Source organism: Lepidochelys kempii, chromosome 2 (assembly GCF_965140265.1).
Source record: "Lepidochelys kempii isolate rLepKem1 chromosome 2, rLepKem1.hap2, whole genome shotgun sequence".
In the NCBI taxonomy this organism is placed as follows: Eukaryota; Metazoa; Chordata; order Testudines; family Cheloniidae; genus Lepidochelys; species Lepidochelys kempii.
Window position 1 is genome coordinate 241,259,159 of NC_133257.1, and position 25,857 is coordinate 241,285,015.

The following is a 25,857-nucleotide window of genomic DNA, read 5'->3' on the forward strand; positions in this document are numbered from 1 at the left end:
CATGGTCACCCGTTTTCATACACATTTTAATTTCAAATCAAATTAGTTTTGATGATTGCATACTGGATCATCAGAATCAGCCTCTCAACTGTCTGGAAAAATATAAGCAACAGAAGCTTATCTCATGTGATTTTTTTTTTTTTTACTTTACCTTGTAAACTGCCTGAAACTCCTCAGTAACGGCAAAAATTGTCTGAATGTTGTTCTCACTAAGCTTCTGTACCAGGTGAGCAATGGAGGGATAATCCTGTAAAATTAGACATGAAACTTAATTCAAATTTAGCAGATAAAGAACAATCTGGGTTTTTTAACCTTACATAATATTAAATTGCTTTTTGAATTTTAAAAGCATAGGCTTCCAACCAAACAACAATAGTTTAGTTAAAGGGCAAGCTTTTTTAAAAACACAAACAAAAATTCCCCCAAAACCAAAAAATCCACAAAACCCTTCAAGGCAGGACTGTCTACCAGCAGGTGAATATGGTATAAACACATTTTAGACAAGACTATAATATAAAATAAATATAAAATAAATCAAATTTTCACATTCTTAATCACTTCCTATAAAGTCTGATTTAATCGCTAACATATATCCTATCATGTTTCATAATACTTTTGACTTAATCAAAACCATTAGCCTTGTGTGGTGTTTTATCCATTTTAAATACTAAACAAACTGTGACTCAAATGTAGTCTGGTATTAAACAAAACGTTTATTTTAATCTACATAAAATGTGTTTGGGAACATGTACACGCACACACTTTTTACAGCTACTTGTCTTTAGCAATCGAGTACTTAATTATCTACACACATTTTATTTTATCTACTTACCAAAAAGCCACAAAAGCATAGTTGTTAACCACACTCTTGTCTTAAACGTATTACATGCTACATATCATCAGGCCTGAATAACTTGCACTTGAAAGTCCTAAAAGAGTTGGCTGAAGAGATCTCTGGCCCACTGATGTTAATTTGTAATAGATCTTGGAATAATGAGGAAATTCCACAAGAGTACTAACATTGTGCCAGCATTTAAAAAAGGCAATGGGATGACCTGGGTAATGGTAGGCCAGTCAGCCGGACATCAATCCCACACAAAATAATAGAAACGCTGATTCGGGATTCAATTAACAAATAATTCAAATACAGGAATACTAATACCAGTCAATATCGTTTTATAGAAAAAACTTATAGAGTTATATGGGAAGGTCCTGCTGACCCCAGTATGTCCACCAGTCTATGGGAGGAATCTTGCACCATCTCCACCTGTATGTCCACAGAGGAGACATATGCTCTGTAGTCATCCTGCAGAGGAGAGGACACCCCAGACATCACTGCATCATTCAGTAATGAGGTGGCTACATACAAAGATGGTTGAAAAGGAGTCTCTTCAACCTCTTTTACAGGAGGCTCCAGGAGGGTTATTTGATCTCACTCGGTACTGACATCAGCACTGGGAACAATGTCCTGAGTCTCTTCTCTTGTGGAGAAGCATGGGAGGAAACCCCCAGGGATTCCAATATGGCCACTGGTAAGGCATGGGGCCCCCAACCCCTACTTGCACATGAAACCAAGTCTCTGGACCAATGTGGACCCTTTATTGCATACCAGGAGCGCAACTCTCTTGATGAAGATGAACAATGCCTTTGATCCCAAGATTGAGGGGCATAAGAACCTACTTCTGACTCTAAGGAAGATACCGAGTCTCCTGACCAGGGAGGTGCAGTACCACACAGTGACAAGGTCTGGCAGTGCGTCTCCAAAGACTTAAGCAACAGGGACAGCATGCTGGGCTTGCCTTTTGATGGTGTCTGGCGAGGAGGTGCCAGATGGTCTGAAGTAGGTATTGGATCTGAATAACAGTGGTAGGTAAAAAGAAAAGGAGTACTTGTGGCACCTTAGAGACTAACCAATTTATTTGAGCATGAGCTTTCGTGAGCTACAGCTCACTTCATCGGATGCATACCGTGGAAACTGCAGAAGAGGTAGGTAAGTGCAACAAAGACTACATATCAACTGCTAATGGATCAGCAACTCCTGCACCACCACAGAATCTGGTACTGAAAGGCACTGGAGATATCACACCACATCACATGCTTCTGGTGTGATCTGGACCAAGAGGGCTGACCTGATGCTGCTGTTGTTGCATCGAAGGGGTTGCTACAGTGCTCCAGCAGCGGTCAGTCATAATGCCACAGGCCCCAGTGCTGGAATCCACGAGCCTTCATGAAGTACTACTGGCACTGGGGAGTGCCTCCTTTCCGAGGACACTCTACCCTGTTTCCCAGCATGCCTACTGGATGTCAGTGCTGGGGATCTTGATCTTTTGGAGGAAGAGTCCTTTAAAGTACCCCACCAGTATTTCTTTTTTGGTCCTGGGGGAGGAGAGTGCTGCTGAGACACCACAATGGAGCACTCTTGACAGAAGTAGACGTGCATGCTGCCCACTTAGAACGTACAGCCACCTTAAGAAGTGACAAAGCTTCACCTCTGTATCTTTTTTGGTTCGGGGCTTAAATTCCTTACACATCTGGCACCTGTCCTGGACGTGATCCTCACCAAGGCACTTCACATATCAAAAATGAGGGTCACTCACTGACATGGATTTCCTGCAGCTGGTGCAAGGTATACAGCCCAGAGAACGAGGCATTCCCCAGTACCAGGTGTCAGTACTCAGAAAAAGCAGGAACTGACAGATCTACTAAACTCTTAAAAAATGAAACATACACTAAACTAACTATAACTTTATAAAAAACGTGTACCAACTATATACTCTAGAAATAATTTTCCTGAAAGGAAAAACATTGCCAAAGCAAGCTAACACACTCCAGCTACCAAGTATGAGCAGTTACAAGAAACTGAGGGGGAGTAAGGGTTGGCTCCATCCTTTATAGCATTGCAGAGTAGAACATGGCAGCAGAGGATGCGTGCACCACTGGGAGAGGTACGGCTAAACGAAAGATCTCTGATGCTGGTGCACCGGGTGCATGCACATTTGAAGTGGTGTGCACATGCGCAATCAAGCAAAGAAGAATGGTAAATAGTGATGAGGACAGGGAAGTCATTGGTCCATCAAACAAAGTACATTTTAATATAGTCAAATGAAAAGTTACACATCTAAGAACAAGGAATGCAGGCTATGCCTGCAGATTTGGGGGACTGTATCTTGGAAAGCAGCAACTCTAAAAAGGATTTAGGGTTTACAGTCAACAAGTAACTGAACATGAGCTTCTAGTGTGATGCTTTGGATATGTAAACAAGTGACTAGGGAGACAATTTTACCTCTGTATATAGCGTCAGAGAGATACCAGAATACTGTATTCAGTTCTGATGACCACATTTTAAAAGGTTTTTGAAAAATTGGAGATGATACAGAAAAGAACCACAAAAAAGATTTGAAGGCTGAAGAAAATGCTTTACAGTGAGACTTAAAGAGCTCAACCTGTTTAGCTTATTAAAAAGACAATTGAGAGGTGACTTAATTACAGTGTAGCAGTACTTTCACAGGGAGAATATACCAGCTATTAAAAGGCTCTTAAATCTAGCATAACAAGAACCAACGGCCAGACAATTCAAATTAGAAATCAGACAATTTTTTTAAAACCAATGACTGTGATTAAGCATTGAAACAAACTACCTAGGGACACAGTGGATTCTCTATCTCTATCTTTTCAAGTTACACCTGGATGCCTTTCTGGAAGATATGCTTTAGCCAAACACAAGTTATTAGCCTCGATACGGAGGAACAGGGTAAAATTTAATGGCCTGTGATACACAGGCAGCCAGACTAGGTGATCTAATGATCCCTTTCTGACCTTAAACTTTATTAATTTACTTTGGTTTAGGCATGAAGACTTACATAATAATGACTCATTGTGTACATGTTATTTTCCAGATGACACCTCCCATCATTTGGTAAAACAATTCCACCAAGTTTACCATCTCCAGCAAAGTGGAATCCAGCATCCGTAGAAAATACCAACAATCTTGTCACATTTCTCCATCCAATTTGTGTCTTAGGGGAAAAAAAGTTTTATGATTTTTATTTCATTCTTTTAAAAACTAACCCGCCCCCCCTAATTTGTTTAAAGCAATGCAACATACACTTAGATTTAAATACAAGAAGGCAGACATGACAAATATTCAAAAAAAAACTAAAATAAGCCTTTAAAAGTTAGTTATAGTTAGTTTATGCACATATTTTGTTCAAGTCTGTCCTGTAATATTATCAGCAACAGTAGCGCTTGTATAGCACCTTTCATCAGAGAACAAAACACTTTCTGACCTAGACTCTTGTCTGTTCTGCTCTCTAAGCACTACCTGAGTGGCACAAAGGATGAAGAAACTGCCCATATCACCCCAACTGTGGAGTTTCGGTAAGACATAATGCCGACATAACCAATTCCCAAACCACTACCCTGTAGCCCAATGATAGAGAGCATGTTTGGGGTAAAAGTGCACAGTGTGCTCTGGCAAGCCTGTACGGTCAGATGGTACCAAGAGGACCATTATCAACTAGTGGACATTAAAGAATCCCCTAGGTTGTCCTAAACTGCACAAGTTCCACAGCCAACACAGAACAGGCTAGAGAATCAGGGGAGCTATAACTAGATCCCTGACATCCCCTCTTCTCATCGCTATTCCACCCATTGCAAACTGGGCGCAGCAGAGTTCTGAGCCTACAAATATGGGGCTCATTCCTGTAAACTTTCTCAGCCATCTACAGAAGTTATTACAGGATTGGGCCATTTAAGCATATATAGCATTTAAGACAGAGGGAGGAAAAAGGCAAAATACTCATTAGAATCTCAGAAAATTCATAGTTAAAGCTGAAATTCTAAAATAATGCATTGGCTTCTCCTTTAAATAACAGCAGCAACCTTAACTCTGACTTAATAGTTTAACAGTACAATGATATTGTAAAAAAGCAATAGCTCGTGCTTGTGTTCTGGAATTTTGCATTGTGCAGGTGTGTATCAGTACCTATGACTGCAGGTGAAACTGTTTGGGAAATAACAGAATGAGAAGGTGGCACATTACAGTCTCTCAGGTTTATTTTATAGTATTATGTTTAACTTAGAGCTTCAAGTGTAGACCCAATGGTTGTACATATCAAAAAGTGCTGGCATGTCACTATTGAAATGGCCTGTACTGAAGGTTTTTTTGTTGGTGGTTTTAGAAGGGTTTTAAATGAGAAGTATTGTGTGACATACAGTATTTTCATTTCTATGTCCGGAAAGCTGGCGGCATGACATGTTACATTAGCTTCTAAGTAAAGGTTTCTAGAATATTTCTATTTGTAACAGGTCTTCCTATTGTTTTGTGAGTGTGGTGAGTAGGAAGGAAGAGAAGGTTATTATACACTTAAGATGTCACTTTCCTTTTGTTATCTCTACTGGGGCATTAAGGCTGTAATTACTTGAATAAGGATGACAGAAAAAAAGGGGGGTGGGCTGGGATGGAAAAAGTGTAGAAAGTTGTGCCCTGGCCAAACTCGAACCAGAACAAACTACTGAGGAACCAAGGAAGTTTTGTGAGCAAGTGTTTTCTAAGCTCCTTTGTGAACGTTTTGAACTCGGAATCCACTGGTCCATAGAAGTCCCCCAAAAAGTAGCAAAAATTAAAAAGGGGAGAGTTAAGTTCTATCTACTCAGTATAAGTGGCCTGTAAAAAAGTGCAATACACAGAAGTGTTTTGCATATATTTTAAAAGAAAATCATGAAGGGTACATTACATGTAAAAGTCATTTGAGAACACTTGTTTGATCTTGTTAAAAACATCCATGTGCCGCAAAGATTTCATGATTTTGACTTTTCTTTTACAGAAACTTCTGGGAAGAGAATGTTCATGGACTGCCCTCCACACCAAAGAGGGCTCATATTCCTAATTTCAAATTTCCCAGTAGGGACCTTTCAGTGAGTGGAATGTACATACTATATAACGTAAGTGCATGCTTCCAGTTCTGTTTGCTCTGTCTCCACCCGCTGCCCTAAGGATAAATCTCAGTCTTGGTTGGTAAAGTGAAATGTAGATCTGTTTTTAAACTTCAGGTCAACAACAGTGAGACACTCTGACTGCATTAAAATAGTTTGATCTAATATAGTAGTAATGAAAATTGATATACACTTACTCCACAAACTGCAACTTGCATTATTGCATCAAATCCACCTTCAGGAGAATCCAAATTGCCAGAAATGTGTTGTTTACCTACAAGTTCATTGAACGTCTTTCCGTTACTGGTAAGGTTGAGCACGTTTTTGTAACTAAATGGACTCGTACAGTTTTGGTCCCCTGTACAAGGGTTCCTGAGTTTGGCTGGTGTGGTACTTATATAAGGCATCACAGTTTTCTCCACAAAGGAGCCAAATCCTAAAACAGAACAAAACCCCTCAGTCAGAGTGTAATTCTAGTGTATATATATAATCATGACGGAATAGTGCACAGTTCAAAAAATTTCAATTTTCCCCCTCAACATTCCAAATATTCTTTTGGAACAGTTTCTAAACTGTACTTTACTAGAAGAATAGCAATAATATGAATATTGCTAATTTTTCTTCTATTATTTTTCAGACAGTCAAAAAACACATCAGTAAATTCAACTTTACTATTTTTAAATCTACAAATGGGATTTTTCCCTTTTCCCACGTCCATTAATTAATTAATCCTTTCTTACCAATTCGAAAATCTGAAGTTATTTTCTTCATTTCTGTCATTAGAGCAGTACCAAGACTCTTCACATTCTCTAAATCATCCTTCATGGAGTAAGAGAGGTCCATAAGGTAATAAAGATCAATGGGGTAGTCTTCAGCTCTCTTAAATGTTAATGAAAATGTCTGTGGTTCCCCTAAACCAACAAAAATAACCCCCATTCATTACAAAATGAAGAGTAACTGAACTGACAAGAAATATAAATTCTTTATTGAAGGTCTTTCACCAATGTCCTAAAAAAAGGTTCACCGCAACCATGAATAAGGTTACTTCTATAACTGGAAGTGATCAACTGCAAATTAATATATCCAGAATTTTCAAAAGTGACTAACAATTTTGCATGTCCCATATGAAACACCTTAAAGAAGCCTGATTTTCAGAAAGGTCTGAAGGCCAACTCTTTGAGATCAGGTCCCTATAGGTTGTTTTATGTTGAATACATGAAAATCTGTGACACCAAAAATCAGTAGTCACTTCTGAAATCTTGACCTAAATATTAATTTCAACAAATAACGTTCCTGCAAGGTAAGTAGCACAGCTATTTCCCCCTGTTTTTTATGCCATTAAAACACAGAAACACAAAAGACTATGGATATTGTAAAATTAAGGAGGTAAAAAAAACTTAAAGGAAATTAAGAGTTGGTTTACCCTTTCATCCCTATCTCACCCTGTTGTGATTACTTATTACAGCCTTAAAACATGGGGTGAGCTTATATAACATGCAATAAAAAAAATCCAACAAAGATAGATCCCCTTTAAATGAAAAATTCAAGGATGAAAGACTTATTCCAAGATTTCTTTTTGCAGAAACATTGAAGAATTTAACGAGTACTTGAAGCACCTTAGAGACTAACAAATGTATTTGAGCATAAGTTTTCGTGGGCTAAAACCCATTTCATCGGATGCATGCAGTGGAAAATACAGTAGGAAGATATATACATACACACACACACACAGAACATGAAAAAATGGGTGTTGCCATACCAACTATAACGAGAATAATCAGTTAAAGTGAGCTACTATCAGCAGGAGAAAAAAAAACAACCTTTTTGTAGCGATAATCAGGATGAATATAGTCGACTGAATGTCTCATAGTGAAACTAATCCTTAAAATTCCACTGCCAACTCTGGCCAAGTAACCAATGGTTTCCAAGATTATTACAGATGGCAGATTGTCCCCCCCTTAGATCTGGATAGGCTTCATTAGGGCCCTGTATACCCAGACCCTACCAATGTGAAGGTTTCTGCCTGAAAGTGCAGAAACTGACACTTGGAACTTAGGGCTAAACTCAGGACCTTACTGATATTCTAAAGTCTTGGGAAGATTCTACCCTAAAATGCTATAGAAGGATTTGGAAAACCTTTTACTAATGGTGTTAAGAGTGAAATCTAGTTCCCCTTCATGAGCCATACAAGTCGGTTTTAGTTTCTTCTTGACTATTTTAAATTACTCACAGGCCAAGGCCATGCCTTTGAGCCTCCAAAACTCACAGGAAGACAGACACACTGACTGTCTCCCTTCATACTTCTGGAAAGTTATTGCCAATGTGAAGCTTCAAGTCAAAGTGCCACCTGTAATGGTAAGTCACTTTAATTTCACAAACCCCCATGAAGCCACCATTCAACCCCTCACAAAGCTTCTCTCTTCCATCTGACTTTTAAAGTCTCATTTTGCCAGCCATTACTTTGTCTTGCAGAGTTTCTTAGTTTGCAACTGTCTCAACTAGAATCCTAACTTTAGTTCTACCCAGATAAAGTAGTTCTTGAATGAGCTGATACCTAAATCAATTCTCCATTTTATCCAAAAGATGGCAAGACTTTTCATTAAGACTGCTAGATTCCTAGATCTCTGGAGTACTATTATAATTTTCTCTTGTAAGAACTCTGTTTTCCTGTTCAAAAGGAGCCAAGTCTCTATTTCAGGGATGAAAATGGCTACACAATTACCTTGTGGTTTGTGCTCATTCATCTAGGTCTGTACCCACTTCTTTGGCCTCCTAGAACAAGGTATCTTATGCGGAAACCTGCAAATCTGGCTGCTGGGATTCTGCTCTCATGGTTACCAAACCTCAAAAACTAGTTCTCAACTAGTGCAGCCTTTGGGCACAGAGTGCTTTGGCAGACAGCAGTGCTCTTATAACTTTTCATTCTGTGTGTTTTTCATCTTCCCTCCCTTTTATTATTAATCTGTGTAGACTGTTGGTCCTTCATCAGTTGAAACTGAGCCAATCACAACACGTCTTCCCATCTTCTCTTGTGCTAGCCATCCTTTGTCATGCTTGTCCATATCTCCTTGTTAGGAAATCATCCCACCTCTTTGGAGGCTGACTGCATGGCTGTTTCTGTTCTCTTGGATACCACTCGGATATCGCTGCGGTCCATCTGTTGTTGCTGAGTCGGGCCACATGTCCTGCCCACCGTATTTTGCTGAGCCTGCTTCCAACATTATTTAGTTGGGGATGTGATTGCAGAGAGAAATGCCCAAAAATGTTCGTTCCATCACCCTCTGTGTGACAGTTGATGTTCTTCAGTCTTTGTCAGCGACCATGTTTCTCTGCTATATAACACTGCTGGAAGCATGGTTGAGTTAAAAAGATTTGCACGAGTTGTTTTGCTGATCTTTCCTTGGAGGATGTCCTTGATGTCACTGAATGCGTGCCATCCAGCTTTTTTTTCTGCGCAACAGTTCGCCTTTCTGATTGTGGCACATGTTGACTTCCTGGTCCAAATAAATGTATTTATCAACCTTTTGGATCTGCTCTCCTCCAAGAATTATTTGGGTTCTTGGCAGAACATCTGATCTCACGTATTTCTTTTTCGACCAATTCATTTTTAATCTGACTTGACTACTTTTCACATTCACTTCTTTAAGCATTCTCTCAAGCTGAGCTGTATTTTCGGCTATCAGCACTATATCATCTGCGAACCTGAGATTGTTTAGCCACTCACCGTTGATATTAATCCTGCCTTTCAAGTCTGCTCGTCGAAAAACCAATTCAAGACAGGTTACTACTCTATTTTCCAGATGGACATGCTCCAGGATGACAGGTCAAAAGCACTACAAAATGGGACAATTTTGTCTTAACTTGTAAACTAGTCTTTTCGTAGGAATATATTTACTAATGCAAGCCCCCTACATGTTCTTTGTCATCTTTTGTTTTTAGCTCAATGTTCTGTGTCAATTACGCCCATCTACCTAAGCTTTTCTCTCATTCACCAGGTTATCCGAGCGCCTGGAGTTACAGGGATGGGACTGCTCTTCTTCAAATCGCTGCGCTTCCTAGCAACAATCATCATTATTGCAGAAAGATATATGTAGCATTAAACACATCAAAGTCATAGATAATAGTGAAAGCCTAAAAAATTATATGAAGATGAGAATTAATATCTCCATACCTGTTCGCAGCTTCAGTGTCAATTGCTGTGGCTGGATCTGGGTAATGTCCTCTGGTTTGAGATTTTCTGTAGTACCTCTGCTACGATTTGTTACCTCTTTATTTTTGAGGATTTCTTTGGTACCTCTAGGATTTTCTGTTTTATTTGGAGAGCAGCCCTTACTCTCTAGTGCTCTTAAGTCATCACATCGGGCAGAAGTTGGCTCTCCTTCTTGTAAAAAGTTCTAGAAGATATGGGGAAGAACATCATCAAACTCACAGCAATTTACAATCTTTGACACATGGCTTGAGCACATAACACTACTTTTGGTATTTACCCCATTATTTTTATGCACCAAGAACCTCTAGAGACACTGGCAAATTTTTAAAAGTGTATTTTAAATTGTAAAATATAAAACTCAAATATATTGTTTTACTAAATTTAGTAATGACTATAGTGAAAAATTTATCCAGTGCAGCAGCTTACGGTTAACTTTACTAAAGTCAATCTGTGCATGTGACTGAGGCAAGGTAAAAAAAAAGTGTTCAAATTAACTCTTCCAAGAGAAACATGAAGTCACTATTCAATTAGCTACTCTGACTGAGATGCTCGAAAACCACCACTAGCAAATGGGAAAATCTGCCTTTCCTCAACTAGCCTACAAGAGACTGAACATATTTATTTGATATGTGCAGCAACAGAACTTTAGTTTTGCTTTTTTTTGGAAACGTTGTAATTAAATAGTATGTCACAGTATTTAGGTAGACTGTAACAGAATTACAGTGCCTTGATGACCCGAAGAAGAGCTCTATGTAACTCAAGAGCTTGTCTCTCTCACCAACAGAAGTTGGTCCAATAAAAGATATTACCTCACCCACCTTCTCTCTTTAGTGCTCTGATGTATACAACTCCTGACACACTTGGGAAAAGTTCAATGAGGAGGAGAAAGAGAGGAACGTATTTCTGAACTAAACAGTCTTGGAAAACTTCGTCTTGAACAAAAGCTACCATCCCATAATCCACAAAAGCATTTTGACTTGTAAATACGGTATGAATACATGCACTCATATGGCTTCTAGTATGAGGCATTTTTAATCACTGAAAGAAAGGCGAAGTTTTTTCAATACATAAACAAAAATTGAAGATATTTATGCACGGCTCGTAAAACGTGTCAGACATATTTATTGACGTGACACTGGCCCGGAGCTACATGAATCTGCAACCAAAACAACAAAGTTGAAGTTTACGAATATATTCCAATATTTACGGAGGGTATGTGTGTGTGTGTGGAACAGTAAATAGGTAAGGCTTACTGTCTTATTAATTTACATTATAACTTGCAATTGGCAGCAACCACTCTAGTTAAAGTTGTATGTAACAGACACTCCACTAACATTCCTGTTTTCAGTTTTGTATAGTTGTCTGAAACAGTCACATTTCAGGTTGAGATTTTCCATACCTGATCCCTGTTCAGGTTTTTTTTTTTTTAGTTGGAACAAACAGTTCAACATATGTGGCTAAGACTGTAGAATAAATTATATGGTATTATCTTGTATTATTTGATACATAAGATCAGACCCTGTACGTTCAACCTTACATTTTGCACTTCCTGACTTGAGTGCTTAATTACATAACCTTGCATTGTCTTTTTTTTGTATGAAATATAAAACTAAAACACCAATCCACCCTAAGAATCAAATACTGAAACTTCATCATTTCAGGTTTAAAACCTATCTAAACCCCTCAAACCTCTCACTCCCAGCTTCCCTCTTCCACTTCGTCTGTATCTAAAATTACCAATCCTCTAATGTCACTGGGAGAATATAATTAAACACACCCAGACAGACTCCAGGCTGGAATGATTTTAAATAACTATGAGACAGATCTCCTAAAGTCTGTGTGCCCTTAACATTTGGCAATGAAAGATAGATCAAAATCTCTGGCACTTTCTGATGGGCAGAGCTAGCCAATCCAGATTTCATCCCGTTATTTAGCATAAGATACTTGAATTGTTCTTCAGCTTTGATTTAGACATTGTAGACACTGAAATAAATAGCTACTATTGAAAATCCTAAAATAGGGTAAGAATAGATAGTTTTTAGAGTACTAAAATACCTAAGACAAAACATCAGAGAAAGCATTTCACAAATATACTCACTTCCTCTTTGCACCAGCCACAGTTTGGTCCTGCTTGTATACATTCCCCACATGATTTTGCATTAGCTTTTATACAATCACTTCCACCTGTCAGGGAACAGAAATAAATTATTTTATCTTAAAATATGCTCGTAATCACACACTTAATTTAAAATAAATAAATTACTCACTACTAGCCATGTAACTCAAGGTTAATCCAGTTTAAACAGGCCACCAAGAAAAAGCAAAATATGAGCTATTATTTTATTATTATTACTGCTTCTCGGATATGTTACCATGAAGTACATGAAGGCAAAAGTGTGCTATTTATATTAAACGAAACCATGGTAAAAATATACAGTTCAAGTTTACTTTAAATCAATCTATTGCTGAATTCAAGGTTTTTACAACATTTAGATGTACCTGGTTGGGCAAATCCATGCCAAATCGAGCAACATAGTAGTACAACCCAGATGAGTGAGTTGAAATTTGTCTGAAAAATAAAATGTAAGTAGTTGAGCTACTAATATACCAAACATAGTAGGACAGCATGGTAATATGGACATACAGATGTGATTCAGACATTATTGTGATAACATGCCTCAATTAATCTTGTCAAATAGGTTAGGTGAGAGTGTGTTATGACCTGGTTAAACAAAATATGATTGTACTTCTAGTATATGCAGATTGGACGTCATACTAGGACGTGGAGAGTTTATTTTCAAATTATTTTTTAAAAACTCTCTTGACTTAACACAGTGAAGTTTGAACCCTGTTAGGAATATGAGGGCTTTCCTACATAAACATTCAGTTTGCAGCAAGCTAGGGTGTGAATCTGCCCCTCCCTAGCTTGCTGAGTACTAACTGTCCATGGAGACCCTGCTGATGCGGACTAACAATTCCTCAACATGCTCTGTTCTACCCTGCTTTGAAACAGCAGTAGATCAAAACATACTAACCATTAGTGCAAGGCAGCAGGGTCTACATGGATAGTTAGTGAACAGGCTAGTGAGGGATAAACTTACACTCTAGCTTGCTGAAAATTAAATGTTCACGTAGACAAGCCATAAGTAGCACAATTTTTCCCCCTCCAATGTGTATTACTTTGCATTTATCAACACTGAACTTCATCTGCTACTGTGATGCCCATTCATTTTGTTTGGTTAGCTCCCTCGGACGTTCTTCACATTCTTCTCTGAACTGACTAACCTAATCAACGCTGTCATCTGCAAAATTTTGCTACCTTACTGCTCACCCCTCCATCAGATTGTTAATAAATATATTAAACAACGCACCTAATACAGAATCTGGAGATATCTTGCTGTTACCCTTTGCCAGGATAAAAACTGATAATTTATTCCCTACTCTTTGTTTCCTGTCCCTTAGTCAGGTTTTGAACCATGACAATACTTTGCCTCTCATGCCAGGACAGATTCATTAATTTAGTGGCTTCTAGTTAGAGATCTTATCCAAGGCTTTTCAAAAGCATAAATAATTTATGTCAGTTGGTTCTCCTTCATATATTCTATTATTGACACTTTCAGTAAATTCTAACAGATTTGTGAGTCATGATTTTTCTTTGCAGAAACCGCATTCTTTAGAACCTATCCTATCATGATCTTCCCAGACTTTCATTTTTCTGTTTTTAATTAAAGGAGTACTTGTGGCACCTTAGAGACTAACCAATTTATTTGAGCATGAGCTTTCGTGAGCTACAGGTCACTTCATCGGATGCATACCGTGGAAACTGCAGAAGACATTATATACACACAGAGACCATGAAACAATACCTCCTCCCACCCCACTGTCCTGCTGGTAATAGCTTATCTAAAGTGATCATCAAGTTGGGCCATTTCCAGCACAAATCCAGGTTTTCTCACCCTCCGCCCCCCCCCCCACACACACACACAAACTCACTCTCCTGCTGGTAATAGCCCATCCAAAGTGACCACTCTCTTCACAATGTGTATGATAATCAAGGTGGGCCATTTCCTGCACAAATCCAGGTTCTCTCACTCCCTCACCCCCCTCCAAAAACCACACACACAAACTCACTCTCCTGCTGGTAATAGCTTATCCAAAGTAACCAGTCTCCCTACAATGTGCATGATAATCAAGGTGGGCCATTTCCAGCACAAATCCAGGTTTTCTCACACCCCCACCCCCATACTGTGTTCTCATACTGTGTATGGGGGTGGGGGTGGGGTGAGAAAACCTGGATTTGTGCTGGAAATGGCACACCTTGATTATCATGCACATTGTAGGGAGAGTGGTCACTTTGAATAAGCTATTACCAGCAGGAGAGTGAGTTTGTGTGTGTGGTTTTTGGAGGGGGGTGAGAGAACCTGGATTTGTGCAGGAAATGGCCCACCTTGATTATCATACACATTGTGAAGATAGCGGTCACTTTGGATGGGCTATTACCAGCAGGAGAGTGAGTTTGTGGGGGGGGGGGGGGCGGAGGGTGAGAAAACCTGGATTTGTGCTGCAAATGGCCCAACTTGATGATCACTTTAGATAAGCTATTACCAGCGGGACAGTGGGGTGGGAGGAGGTATTGTTTCATGGTCTCTGTGTGTATATAATGTCTTCTGCAGTTTCCACGGTATGCATCCGATGAAGTGACCTGTAGCTCACGAAAGCTCATGCTCAAATAAATTGGTTAGTCTCTAAGGTGCTGTAGCCAGACAGCCCCCCCGCCCCCCCTCAGACCAGCATTGCTGGAAACACAGGAGGAAGCAGGAACAGGGCACTTAACATATATTCCAGCACAGCCTTTGAAGCTGTGAAAGCACAGGTGTGCTGCTACAATGTGCCTCTGGGAACAGATACGACGATTAAGCTCACAGCAGGCAGAGGCCCTGTGACAGACATGGCTCTTAGCCCCTACTAAATAGTGTGATGCACACACACCAACATCCTAGGTGGGAAAATATTTACCCTGATAAAAGAAATGTCCAGTAGCCGACACTTATTGTTTCTCTCCTTTGCAAGTGTAAACTACTCTTGCGAAAGCTGGCGTCACCCCGACAGACCAGCCTCAATTTGGCATAAGAAAGGAGAAAGAGAATAAAGGAGTACAGAGGTATAAGTAGGGGACCTACAGCACCATGATTTTTGAGTGCTTTTCACTATCTATCTGCTGGTCAGATAAGTGACAGCCTCCCAAGGCTTCTGCAGCTAAGAGGGTCCCTACGCCTTGTCCCTTATTCGTCTTTCCGCGGAATTGAGTGACCGATCCTGGCTTGGCACCGCTGGAATCGAGAGAAGCAAGGAGGGTAAGAAGCACCCACACCTGATCTCCTATCTTTAGTGTACACATATTTTGAAATAGAGCTCTATACTTTGTTTTCTTTCTTTGGGATTGTGGCTTCAGTTTTGTAACTTGTTTGTGTGTGTAACATCTCTACATTTAAATAAGTAGGCACTAGCAATTTTGTAACCACATGATTAGAATCTAGCTTAATAAATTTTTGGTAACCATTTATGCATAAGCCTGACTTGTTTTCTCTGGTTTACTGTAAAGCAGCCAACACAATTAAAGAACCTCAGCCGTTTTGGCTCTAAAGCCTGGCCATTAGGTGAGAGTACTAAGAGCCTAGCGTTGAGTTGTGCCGCCTCCACGGGGCAAACTCTTGGGGCACCTGTCAGTCAATCCTGGCTGCCCACTGCGAAGGAGCTCTGAGCTCTAGCAGTTAAAGTCACGGGTGTGGAGAGGCTCTTAGTGCTGCCATTGGGGCACCTGTCAGTCAGTATTGACTGCCCGCTGCGAAGGAGCTCTGAGCTCTAGCAGTTAAAGTCACGGGTGTGGAGAGGCTCTTAGTGCTGCCATTGGGGCACCTGTCAGTCAGTATTGACTGCCCGCTGCGAAGGAGCTCTGAGCTCTAGCAGTTAAAGTCACGGGTGGTTAGGACCTTGGGGCATCCGTCAGCCTAGCCCGGGCTGCCCGCCGCGAAGGGACAGTGCGTCCTAGCGGTTAAAGTCACGGATGGTATAAACGGGCATAGCTGGCACCTCACCAAACATCCTTGGCCGTCGGCTAACAGGTGCCACAAGTCCTCCTTTTCTTTTTGCGAATACAGACTAACACGGCTGTTACTCTGAAACCAGTTTTTAATGGTTTCAACAAATTTCCCAAGTACAGATGTAAGGCTCACTAGTCTATAATTCTCTGGATCCCCCCTAAAGTCTTTTTCTAAATATAAGGACGATATCTACTATCCTCCAATCTTCTGGTATAGTAGCTGTTTTTAATGAGACTGCAAATTTTTGATAGCAGTTCAGCCCAGGGTGGATGATATTTAAAAAAAAAATAGTATTTTTTAAATTTAAATCAAATAGAGGGTTTTTTTTTAAATAAACCTATTTAAAATTTATTTTGATATTATGTCAACCTATGTTAATACGTAAACTTACTATAATTTATTAACATCATTTAATTGTAAAAAATAAAATTATGCAGTACATGTTTGCTGCTAAGTTTTAAAGAAAATCAAACCACTGAGCTGGCAGAAGCCACTGGCTAAACACCTGGAACCAGAGTTTATTGAAATGATAAACCAGCTTTTTAACAGCAGCACCCTTTTCTGCAGGTGCAGAGACTATTTTCTTCATTTCAGTTTATTCAGCTAGTTCAGTTCAATTACTTGCTCCTTCAAAATTAAAAAACCGATTGGAAGTTAAAAAAGCAGGAAGACTTGTTTTCCCTCTTCCAATTTATGAATAAAAACTAGGTGTAACTAGTTCTAAAGTAGCGACTAGTTCTAAAAACTTGAAGGACTTGACCAAACAAACAAACAACTCAATTCACTGATTATAGATCATACTTAATTTGTTTCATAAATTGGTTAATTTTAAATGCAAAACACGTTTTGATTAACTTGCTTTTTTTCTAATGTATCCAACTCATTTAAGGTAGCTTTATTTAATCAATAAAAAATCAAAAATGCTGTTTGTGCATTTTAATTTCCATCCAAATAGAGCTCGACACAAATCATAAGTAATAATAATAAAAAAAAAATCTAGTAAATAAGTGTATTTTCTACCATAATTAAAATGAATGTAAAAATTAAGAATCTGAATAAATGCAAATTATGCTTCACAATTGCTTAAATAAATATGTATAGCTATTGTGTATCCTCTTGGTTACCAAAAAGCAGCATTAAATTTATTGTAAACGCTATAATTAGCTGTAAAAAACATGATGTAATGGCTAAAAGCCAAAGAGAATCAATCTTTCTTTAGGTAAAGAATTAAAAAGTACATATCCACAACAATTAAGATCAATTATTTAAATCAAGGTTCCCTGCTTGCCAATTTAAATCATGATTAAAATCAGTGATTTAAAACGGCTTTGATTTAAATTAATCCACTGTGCTTCAACCACTTCATACTTAAGCTCCATCAAATCTATTGGACGCATACCATTCGGGCCTGGTCACTTAATACTGTTTAGATTATCATTTTGTTTCAACATTTTTCTTCTGACACCTCAATTGCTGATAGTACCTCATTTTTATTACCAAAAAAGAGTGGTTATCTCCCTGTGATGATGACTGATACACATAAATCATTTCGTTTTTTATAAACATCCTTAATTGGTCCCTTTATCCCTGGTGAGCGAGCAGACCCACCCATTTAAACTAAACGTTAGAAAAATGCCCTGATTTTGTGATATGTTGGACTGACTAATAGTCTCTCATGGAAATTTGTGGAAGCATCATTTTTCAGTTATTTAAAATGAGACTGAACAAAGGCACTGTATAATATACTAAAGAGAACAAGCCGGCATTTTGATATGACTTAACAGGTTTTCCCTCCTTATTCACCTTCCAGTCAATTGCTGTTTTAGGAAGATGCCACAATGATGAAACCACTCTTTTCCTGTCATTTCATTTAGTCCAAATGGCCATAAGTTAGTTAAATACATGCACCATTTTCAGAATAAATTACTCCTTCTGTTCTCAGAGTGAAGGTTGGTGGAGGTCATAATATAGATAATCCCAAGTTAGAGTACAGATTCTAGTATGTACAATAATGCTCCATAGTCTGTTGGAATATAAATAGATATGAAATGTTTTTATTTCCATGGTTTCATACCATAGGTAGTTATTTGAAGCTCTCCTGGACATCTTGAAAATACAAAAATTAGATGTAATGGAATTTAGGCAGGAAGAAATCAAATTTAGTAAGATATTTTACTGTGCAAATGTAAAAACTCAGAGAAATTATTAAAAATAAGACTCTTTGATCAGTTAGAAATAAAAAACACAAAATTTTCACATAACTATTTATAAAAGAAACTTCTCATTCTGAGTGTAAAATGACTAAAATGGATCTGAAAATGTCAGGAATCAGGCAAGACAAAAAAGGATTAAGTGTTTTGTTTACACTACAAATCTTAATAAAGATATCCCTAAAAATATGAGTAAGCTACATATTATGCATATTTTATATGAAAAACACAGGATTTGAATGCTTATAAACCACTGTATCCAGAAAATTACTGGACTGTTAGTTTCCCTTATTATTATGGAAATACCTGGTAGTAATTCCATAGTGTTCTAAAATGAAGCATATGGTCCTGTTTTTCTCAACAAGCATATAGTCAATCAGTGTGACATTTAAGTTCTTAGGCACTTTACATTTTCTATGTAATTCTTATCTGGTTTCTCTTCATAACATTTTTAACAGAAATTATTTGAAAATGGGCTCTGGCTGCAACTTTTCTTTGGCAGCCTTACATTTCTTTGCTGACAGATTTCTCTTAAAAATTGTCGACTTTTCAAAAATATTGGAAGAGAAGACAATTATTAGTAGATCTGGGGCAGTGGGGATAGGCTTTTTGTTTTTTATAAAGGATTTAGGAGCATTTTTAGTTGCTAGTGAAAGTTTACATACTCTGTCCCCAAGCCTGATTGATAGGGGATAGGTGCACCAAAGTCTGACTGAAAATCTTCTCCATCAGGATCCAGTTTTTTATCCAGTTTTATACTACAATGGAAAAGGTTTCACATGCAGTCACAGAGGCGGCATTTCTGTTCCCAACAGAATTGCCCTCCCCATCAAACTGCTAACCCTAATTGAAACATAAAAAAAACAACCTAAGAAATTAAGACACAAAAACATAACTGTGCAGCAGTAAGGGTTCACACACACGAAAAGAAATGGAAAGTTAAGCTACCTAACAGTGCATAATCCTTTTAGTCCCACACACCTTACCAATATCCAATTACTGTACACCAGAGACCATGCACTGCATCCTGAATTCTGCCCCAGTAGGGGTCTGAGCCTTCCTCTAACTTCCATGTGCATGTTTGCACCCTTTGCCAAATTACCCTCTCAAAAACCGACTATCACACTTAACATCCACAACTCTTAATGTTTGGATAAAGGGGTCTGTGCGGAGGGTGAAAGAGGGGAAGAGTTAAGGTTGCAGTATGCAGTCTGTGGTGTACAGTACTTGTGGTAGTGGTAATGGTAATGAGCGTGCCTGTGGATAGAGAAAGCTATGTATTGTTAGGTAACTTTGCATTTCCTTGCTTTTGTGGGTTTGTAGCAGACATATTGTGCATGTAGCAATCCTGTTTTACAATTAACTTTTTTGTGTATTAATTTACAAAAAGCTTCAGTTTAAATATAATATAATATATGCTGCTTCTTTTCACTGTATTAAATTCAGTAAGTAGAATTAAATTGCTGGCACCACACAGCCTTTACTGTTAGAGGAAAAGAGAAATTATAAGCAGATCACCTTTTTAGGGAAGCCTAACTGTGGACGCACAGCAAATCCATGCAGACTATATAAATAAGTCTATAAAGATGTGACACACTGTTGAAGCTATGACTAAGACAGCTTGGAACAGAAACATTCCTGAGGAAATGCAGCCCTGTGATGAATGTAGTTCTGGGCACAGATTCCTCATGAAGTTAACAACTAAAATGTCTTTTTCCATATATGGGAAGGCCAATGCCTCTCCTGAAACAAGTGGCCTACCCATCCTATACATACTAGTTCACTTCCTTTAACTGTATTGCTTAATAGTTTTTCCATCTGGGCTGTTAAATAAAACATTTCAACAAAGATTTGTATCTCTGCTAATTATGGATCCATACACTCCTAGCAAAGTCACAAGCACCCTCAAGCTCCAAGCGTCTCGCAGCACTAAACCACACGATACTGTACCAGAATATAATTGATTGCTACAGCAAATGCATGAGGGCATTGTTTAGGTATTTTAAATAAACCACTTTACAAAAAAAATCTGCTTTTTCTTAAAATGCTATGGATTTTTTTTTTCGGATTTAACCATTTTAAGTTTAAAAAGACCAAACCTGCAAAAGGTTAAATCCTCACTCCTATTTACTGAAATTTTTCCAGCTATCAAATCATCCAGTTTTGCTCTTTCCTACAAAAACAGCTTAAACTATCGCCTCATGAGAACATGATTTAAAATTAGAATTGCCAACTTTCTACTCACACAAAACCCAACACCCTAGCCCTGCCCCTTCCCTGAGGCCCTGCCCCTCACTCAGGACATTCCCCCTCCCTAAGTGGCTCTCTCTTCCCCACCCTGACTCACTTTCACTGGGCTGGGGTAGGGGGTTAGGGTGCTGGAGAGGGTGATGGCTCTAACTGGGGGGCCAGGCTCCAGGGTGGGGCCAGAAATTAGGGGTTCAGGGTGTGGGAGGGGGCTCCAGGCTGGGGGTTGGGATGAGGGATTCAGAGTGCGGGAGAGGGCTGTGGGTTGAGGCAGGGGGTTGGAGTGCAGGAGGGGATGAGGGCTCCAGCTGGGGGTGCAGGCTCTGGGGTGGGGCCAGGGATGAGGGGTTCACAGGGTCTGGGAGCGGGCTCTGGGCTGGGGCAGGTGTGTAGAGGGGGTAAGGGCTCCGGCTGGGAGTGCAGGGGCTGGGGTGGGGCTGGGGGATGAGGGGTTTGGGGTGCAGGAGGGGGCTGTGGGTTTGGGGTGCAGGAGGGGGCTGTGGGTTTGGGGGAGGCTCAGGGCTGGAGGAGGGGGTCGGGGCTCGGGTTTACCTCGGGCAGCTCCCAGGCAGTGGCGCAGCGGGGCTAAGGCAGGCTAGTTCCTACCTGTCCTGGCTCTGCGCTGCACCACAGAAGCAGCCGGCAGGTCTCTCTCCTAGGCGGGAGGGCCAGGAGGCTCTGTGTGCTGCTCTTGCCCACCGGCATTGTCCCTGCAGCTCCCATTGGCCGCAGTTCCCAGCCAGTGGGAGTGCAGACCCAGTGCTCGGGATGGGGGCAGTGCATGGAGCCCCTTGGTGCCCCCGCCTAGGAACCGGACCTGCTGGTTGCCTCTGGGACACAGTGCACAGCCAAGACAGGTAGGGACTAGACTGCTTTAGCCCCGCAGCACCGCCGACCAAACTTTTAATGGCCTGGTCGGCGGTACTTACCAGAGCCGCCAGGGTCCTTTTTCAACCGGGCATTCCGGTCAAAAACCGGATGCCTGGTAACCCTACTTAAAATATTTCTGCACATGAACATCTGTCTAATGGTATTTTAGCAGAAATTGTGTATGTACCTATTTTACAGAGGAAGATTTCTACATAGCCTTGGGCCTTTGCACATGTGGATCTCTGAGTTTCCTTGCTATTTGTTTCAGAGTGGTAGCCGTGTTAGTCTGTATCAGCAAAAACAACGAGGAGTCCTTGTGGCACCTTAGAGACTCCCAAATTTATTTGGGCATAAGCTTTCGTGGGCTAGAACCCACTTCACATGCATCTGACGAAGTGGGTTCTAACCCACAAAAGCTTATGCCCAAATAAATTTGTTAATCTCTGTCATAAATATAAAGGGAAGGGTAAACCCCTCTGAAATCCCTCCTGGCCAGGGGAAAGCTCCTCTCACCTGTAAAGGGTTAAGAAGCTAAAGGTAACCGCGCTGGCACCTGACCAAAATGACCAATAAGGAGACAAGATACTTTCAAAAGCCGGGAGGGGGGAAAGAAACAAAGGGTCTGTGTGTCTGTCTATATGCTGGTCTTTGTCGGGGATAGACCAGGAATGGAGTCTAAGAACTTTTAGTAAGTAATCTAGCTAGGTATGTGTTAGATTATGATTTCTTTAAATGGCTGAGAAAAGAATTGTGCTGAATAGAATAACTATTTCTGTCTGTGTATCTTTTTTGTAACTTAAAGTTTTGCCTAGAGGGGTTCTCTATGTTTTTGAATCTAATTACCCTGTAAGATATCTACCATCCTGATTTTACAGGGGGGATTTCTTTATTTCTATTTACTTCTATTTTTATTAAAAGTCTTCTTGTAAGAAAACTGAATGCTTTTTCATTGTTCTCAGATCCAAGGGTTTGGGTCGGTGGTCACCTATGCAAATTGGTGAGGCTTTTTATCCAACATTTCCCAGGAAAGGGGGGGTGCAAGTGTTGGGAGGATTGTTCATTGTTCTTAAGATCCAAGGGTCTGGGTCTGTAGTCACCTAGGCAAATTGGTGAGGCTTTTTACCAAACCTTGTCCAGGAAGTGGGGTGCAAGGTTTGGGGAAGTATTTTGGGGGGAAAGACGCGTCCAAACAGCTCTTCCCCAGTAACCAGTATTAGTTTGGTGGTGGTAGCGGCCAGTCCAAGGACAACGGGTGGAATATTTTGTACCTTGGGGAAGTTTTGACCTAAGCTGGTAAAGATAAGCTTAGGAGGTTTTTCATGCAGGTCCCCACATCTGTACCCTAGAGTTCAGAGTGGGGGAGGAACCTTGACAATCTCTAAGGTGCCACAAGGACTCCTCATTGTTCTTGCTATTTGTACTTATCCGTATTGTGTTTACTTGGAAGGTTTTTTAAAATAAAATATAACAGTGAAAAAGTTTGAGGCTACTACTTTGTAATCACTCAGAAGGACGGTTCCAGTTGTCAATGAACAAAAAAGGATGAAGTCTCCTTTGTAATGTAATTTTAACTGAGAATGAAACATATGCATATTGTTTAATGTGCCAGTTCCTGTGGCATGTAGGTGCCAAGATTCTCCCTCAAGAAAACCCAGGCATCTTGAAACTTTTTTCCCTTTACTATATAAGCAGTTAGCTATCATTTATTAAATTAATGGTAGCATAAATGTGCTTGATACAGAGGATAAGAGTAATGGCAATATGAACCTTTCCAAGCCACCTCGTCCCTTCTCATATGTTCAGGTTGTTGGAAGTATTGTAGTCTTAACACATATAAAGTTTGTATTACACAATGTATATGTGATACAATACACAACTTGCCTGGGATGTGGATCAGGAAGCTTCAGGATTCTGGGAGGCAAAGGTTAAGGGGCAGACACCAGAAGCAGGTGAAGCCCATTAAGTTAGTTACGGACACCACTAGGAAAGCTGAACAGCTACAGGGAGCAAAGTTGGCTACCCACCTTCAGAGAGGATCCAGCTAATATGAGTGAATTTGTTTTGAAGCCTAGTTTAAAGGTAATTCAGGATTTCTGTTTATCTTTCCGAAAGAAAGTGAAAACTAGATATTTTTGTTTACTAAATACTGAGATACGGAAATTTGGAACTGGGTGAAGGGCAATCCCCAGAAAAGAATTTTTGTTTTATTGATTTATATTCCTGAGGTTTGGGTTTTTTTTTTTTTTTGTTTTTTTTTGAGGTGGTGGGAGAGGTGTTCAAGACCTTTTGCCCATCCTAAGTACAACACAGTTGCAATTAACTCTACCCTAGACACTAACTGCGGGTATCCGTAAGTTATGCGAATTCTGTAAGCAACAACTTTTTATGTTCCATAGCAGCACTAGACCACCAACTAATAGATTTCCGGTATTCTACAAACTGTCTCCCCTCCCTTTCTTACACCTTCCACCCAAATGGGATATTCTCTCTTTGTTTAGGACTGCAGTTGACAGGACTTAAATTTTTTCACAAAACTCTCAATCAGGTTTCTAGCAGTAGGTTATATGCAAGGCCTCCTGTACTCTGCAACAAGCTTGATGCAAGTTCTTCAATAAGGTGCCTATTCTAATTCTGTGGCAAGCCAGCGCAGCAATTTGGAGAGTCTGTAGCAGCTTCAGCTAATTTTAAAAAAATAAAATAAAAAAATTGTGTTGAACTAAATGTCAACACTAAATACAATTAGCTAACGTTTTCCCTCTACTGAGCTTTTAGATGGTACCCCAATTCAAATGGTAACCTCAATTTAACTGATGCAGAACTGTTGCCTTTGACTGTGACAGCCCTGAAACAAAAGGAGTATTTTAAATAAAAACTGGCTTACACTAAGTCACCTCAATTTCATGTGATAGTTTGAGATGATTATAATAAAGATTGCCTGAAAGGCACAACCTTAATCAAAACTTCTGAAAACTAACGAAGCACCCAGGGGCATGGGTAAGCAGGGGCATGGACCCCCCACAATGATCAGTGGGGGCACACAGCTCCTCTAGCCCCAGGGCCGCGGAGGGAGCACAGAACGTGCCCCTCCAAAAGTGGTAAAATTTTTATTCCTATGCCCGCCCCCAGTCTTTCATGCGGTTTCTAGTACTATATGCTACAGAGAGATGCACTGGAAATCCCCAACATACAGATATTTACATTGGTAGAAATATATGTAGTGATAAAATTAAACAGGTTGCCTTACAGACAAAACAAATGGCTTCTTTATGATGTTCAAGTAGTATTGCCATATCAATTTACGATGCTATGATATGATGTATGCTTGACTGAATAGACATTGGGTGTCAAGAACCACAGGTCCCCTCACCTTTGTTTTGTGAGAGCTAGGTAAGAAATCTAATAAAAATGTGAACTGACACTTAAATTCTCCTTTGCGTTTTCAAATTAACACATTACCAGAAGGGAGCACAACCAGAAAGTAAAACACTTCACACGGTAAGAGTTATTCCCTCCAAGACCTCTTTGCACTCAGCTCGACTCCAGCCTTCGCCACTCAAGTATCTTTATTTGGCATATAGCAATGCTACACTAAGTTGATTAGGCTCAAATGCGGGGGGGGGGGGGGGGGGAGGGGAGTGGATGCAAGGTACATCACAGCTCCGAAGTTACACAGAAACCCTCTCCCTTTATATACATTACGCATCTCATCGCTATTTGCTATACATTGCATCACACATTCTTGGATTGGCTTGTTTACTTTGCAGGAACCAATCACATTTCACAGGCTATCCACAGTTCGACTTCCTCTTTACATTCCTAACTTATTTTGCCCCTCCATGTGTTAATTACTCATCACAGGACAGGCCTCAGCTACACCTATCAAAGGGTAATTCACTTGAGTGCTGAGCTGCCATTTTCTTGGTTTTGCTAATATAATGCTATTGACACACCAAGTTCAAATTCTCTGGGTGGTTAGCGGGAGAAGAGGTAGCTGGCAAACACTGAACTATTCCGTATTCACAGAATTTGAATTTTAAAATGACTGGGCCAAATAACTATACAATGGCCTTTTTACAGGAAAGGGGACATGCATTTTACAGTGAGTACTGAGAGCTGAAAAGCAGGAAATCTTGATACAAACAAATGTCCTCCTGATGAAGGAGTCTTTATAAAGCTGATGAAATGAAAGGGCTTAATTGTCTTATGCCAGGGAACTTCATTTCCTACATTTTTGTATCTAAAAATCAGTATAGCTTTTACATGGAACATCCCTATGACATAAATA

General features: G+C 39.8%; 1 protein-coding gene across 2 annotated transcripts in view; it reads right to left on the bottom strand.

Moving 5' to 3' along the window:
• ITGB1 (integrin subunit beta 1) overlaps positions 1–25,857 on the bottom strand; it is a 78,556-nt gene that overhangs the window by 32,559 nt on the left and 20,140 nt on the right. Inside the window, exons 2-8 of one of the 2 annotated variants that reach the window (XM_073334421.1) lie at positions 12,644–12,713; positions 12,243–12,328; positions 10,106–10,328; positions 6,675–6,845; positions 6,132–6,370; positions 3,861–4,016; positions 152–247 (exon numbers count right to left, since the gene is read on the bottom strand). In XM_073334421.1, coding sequence (XP_073190522.1) covers positions 152–247; positions 3,861–4,016; positions 6,132–6,370; positions 6,675–6,845; positions 10,106–10,328; positions 12,243–12,328; positions 12,644–12,713 — 1,041 coding nt within the window. The remainder of the gene's footprint in view (positions 1–151; positions 248–3,860; positions 4,017–6,131; positions 6,371–6,674; positions 6,846–10,105; positions 10,329–12,242; positions 12,329–12,643; positions 12,714–25,857) is intronic. The other variant, XM_073334422.1, reaches the window with a different exon arrangement.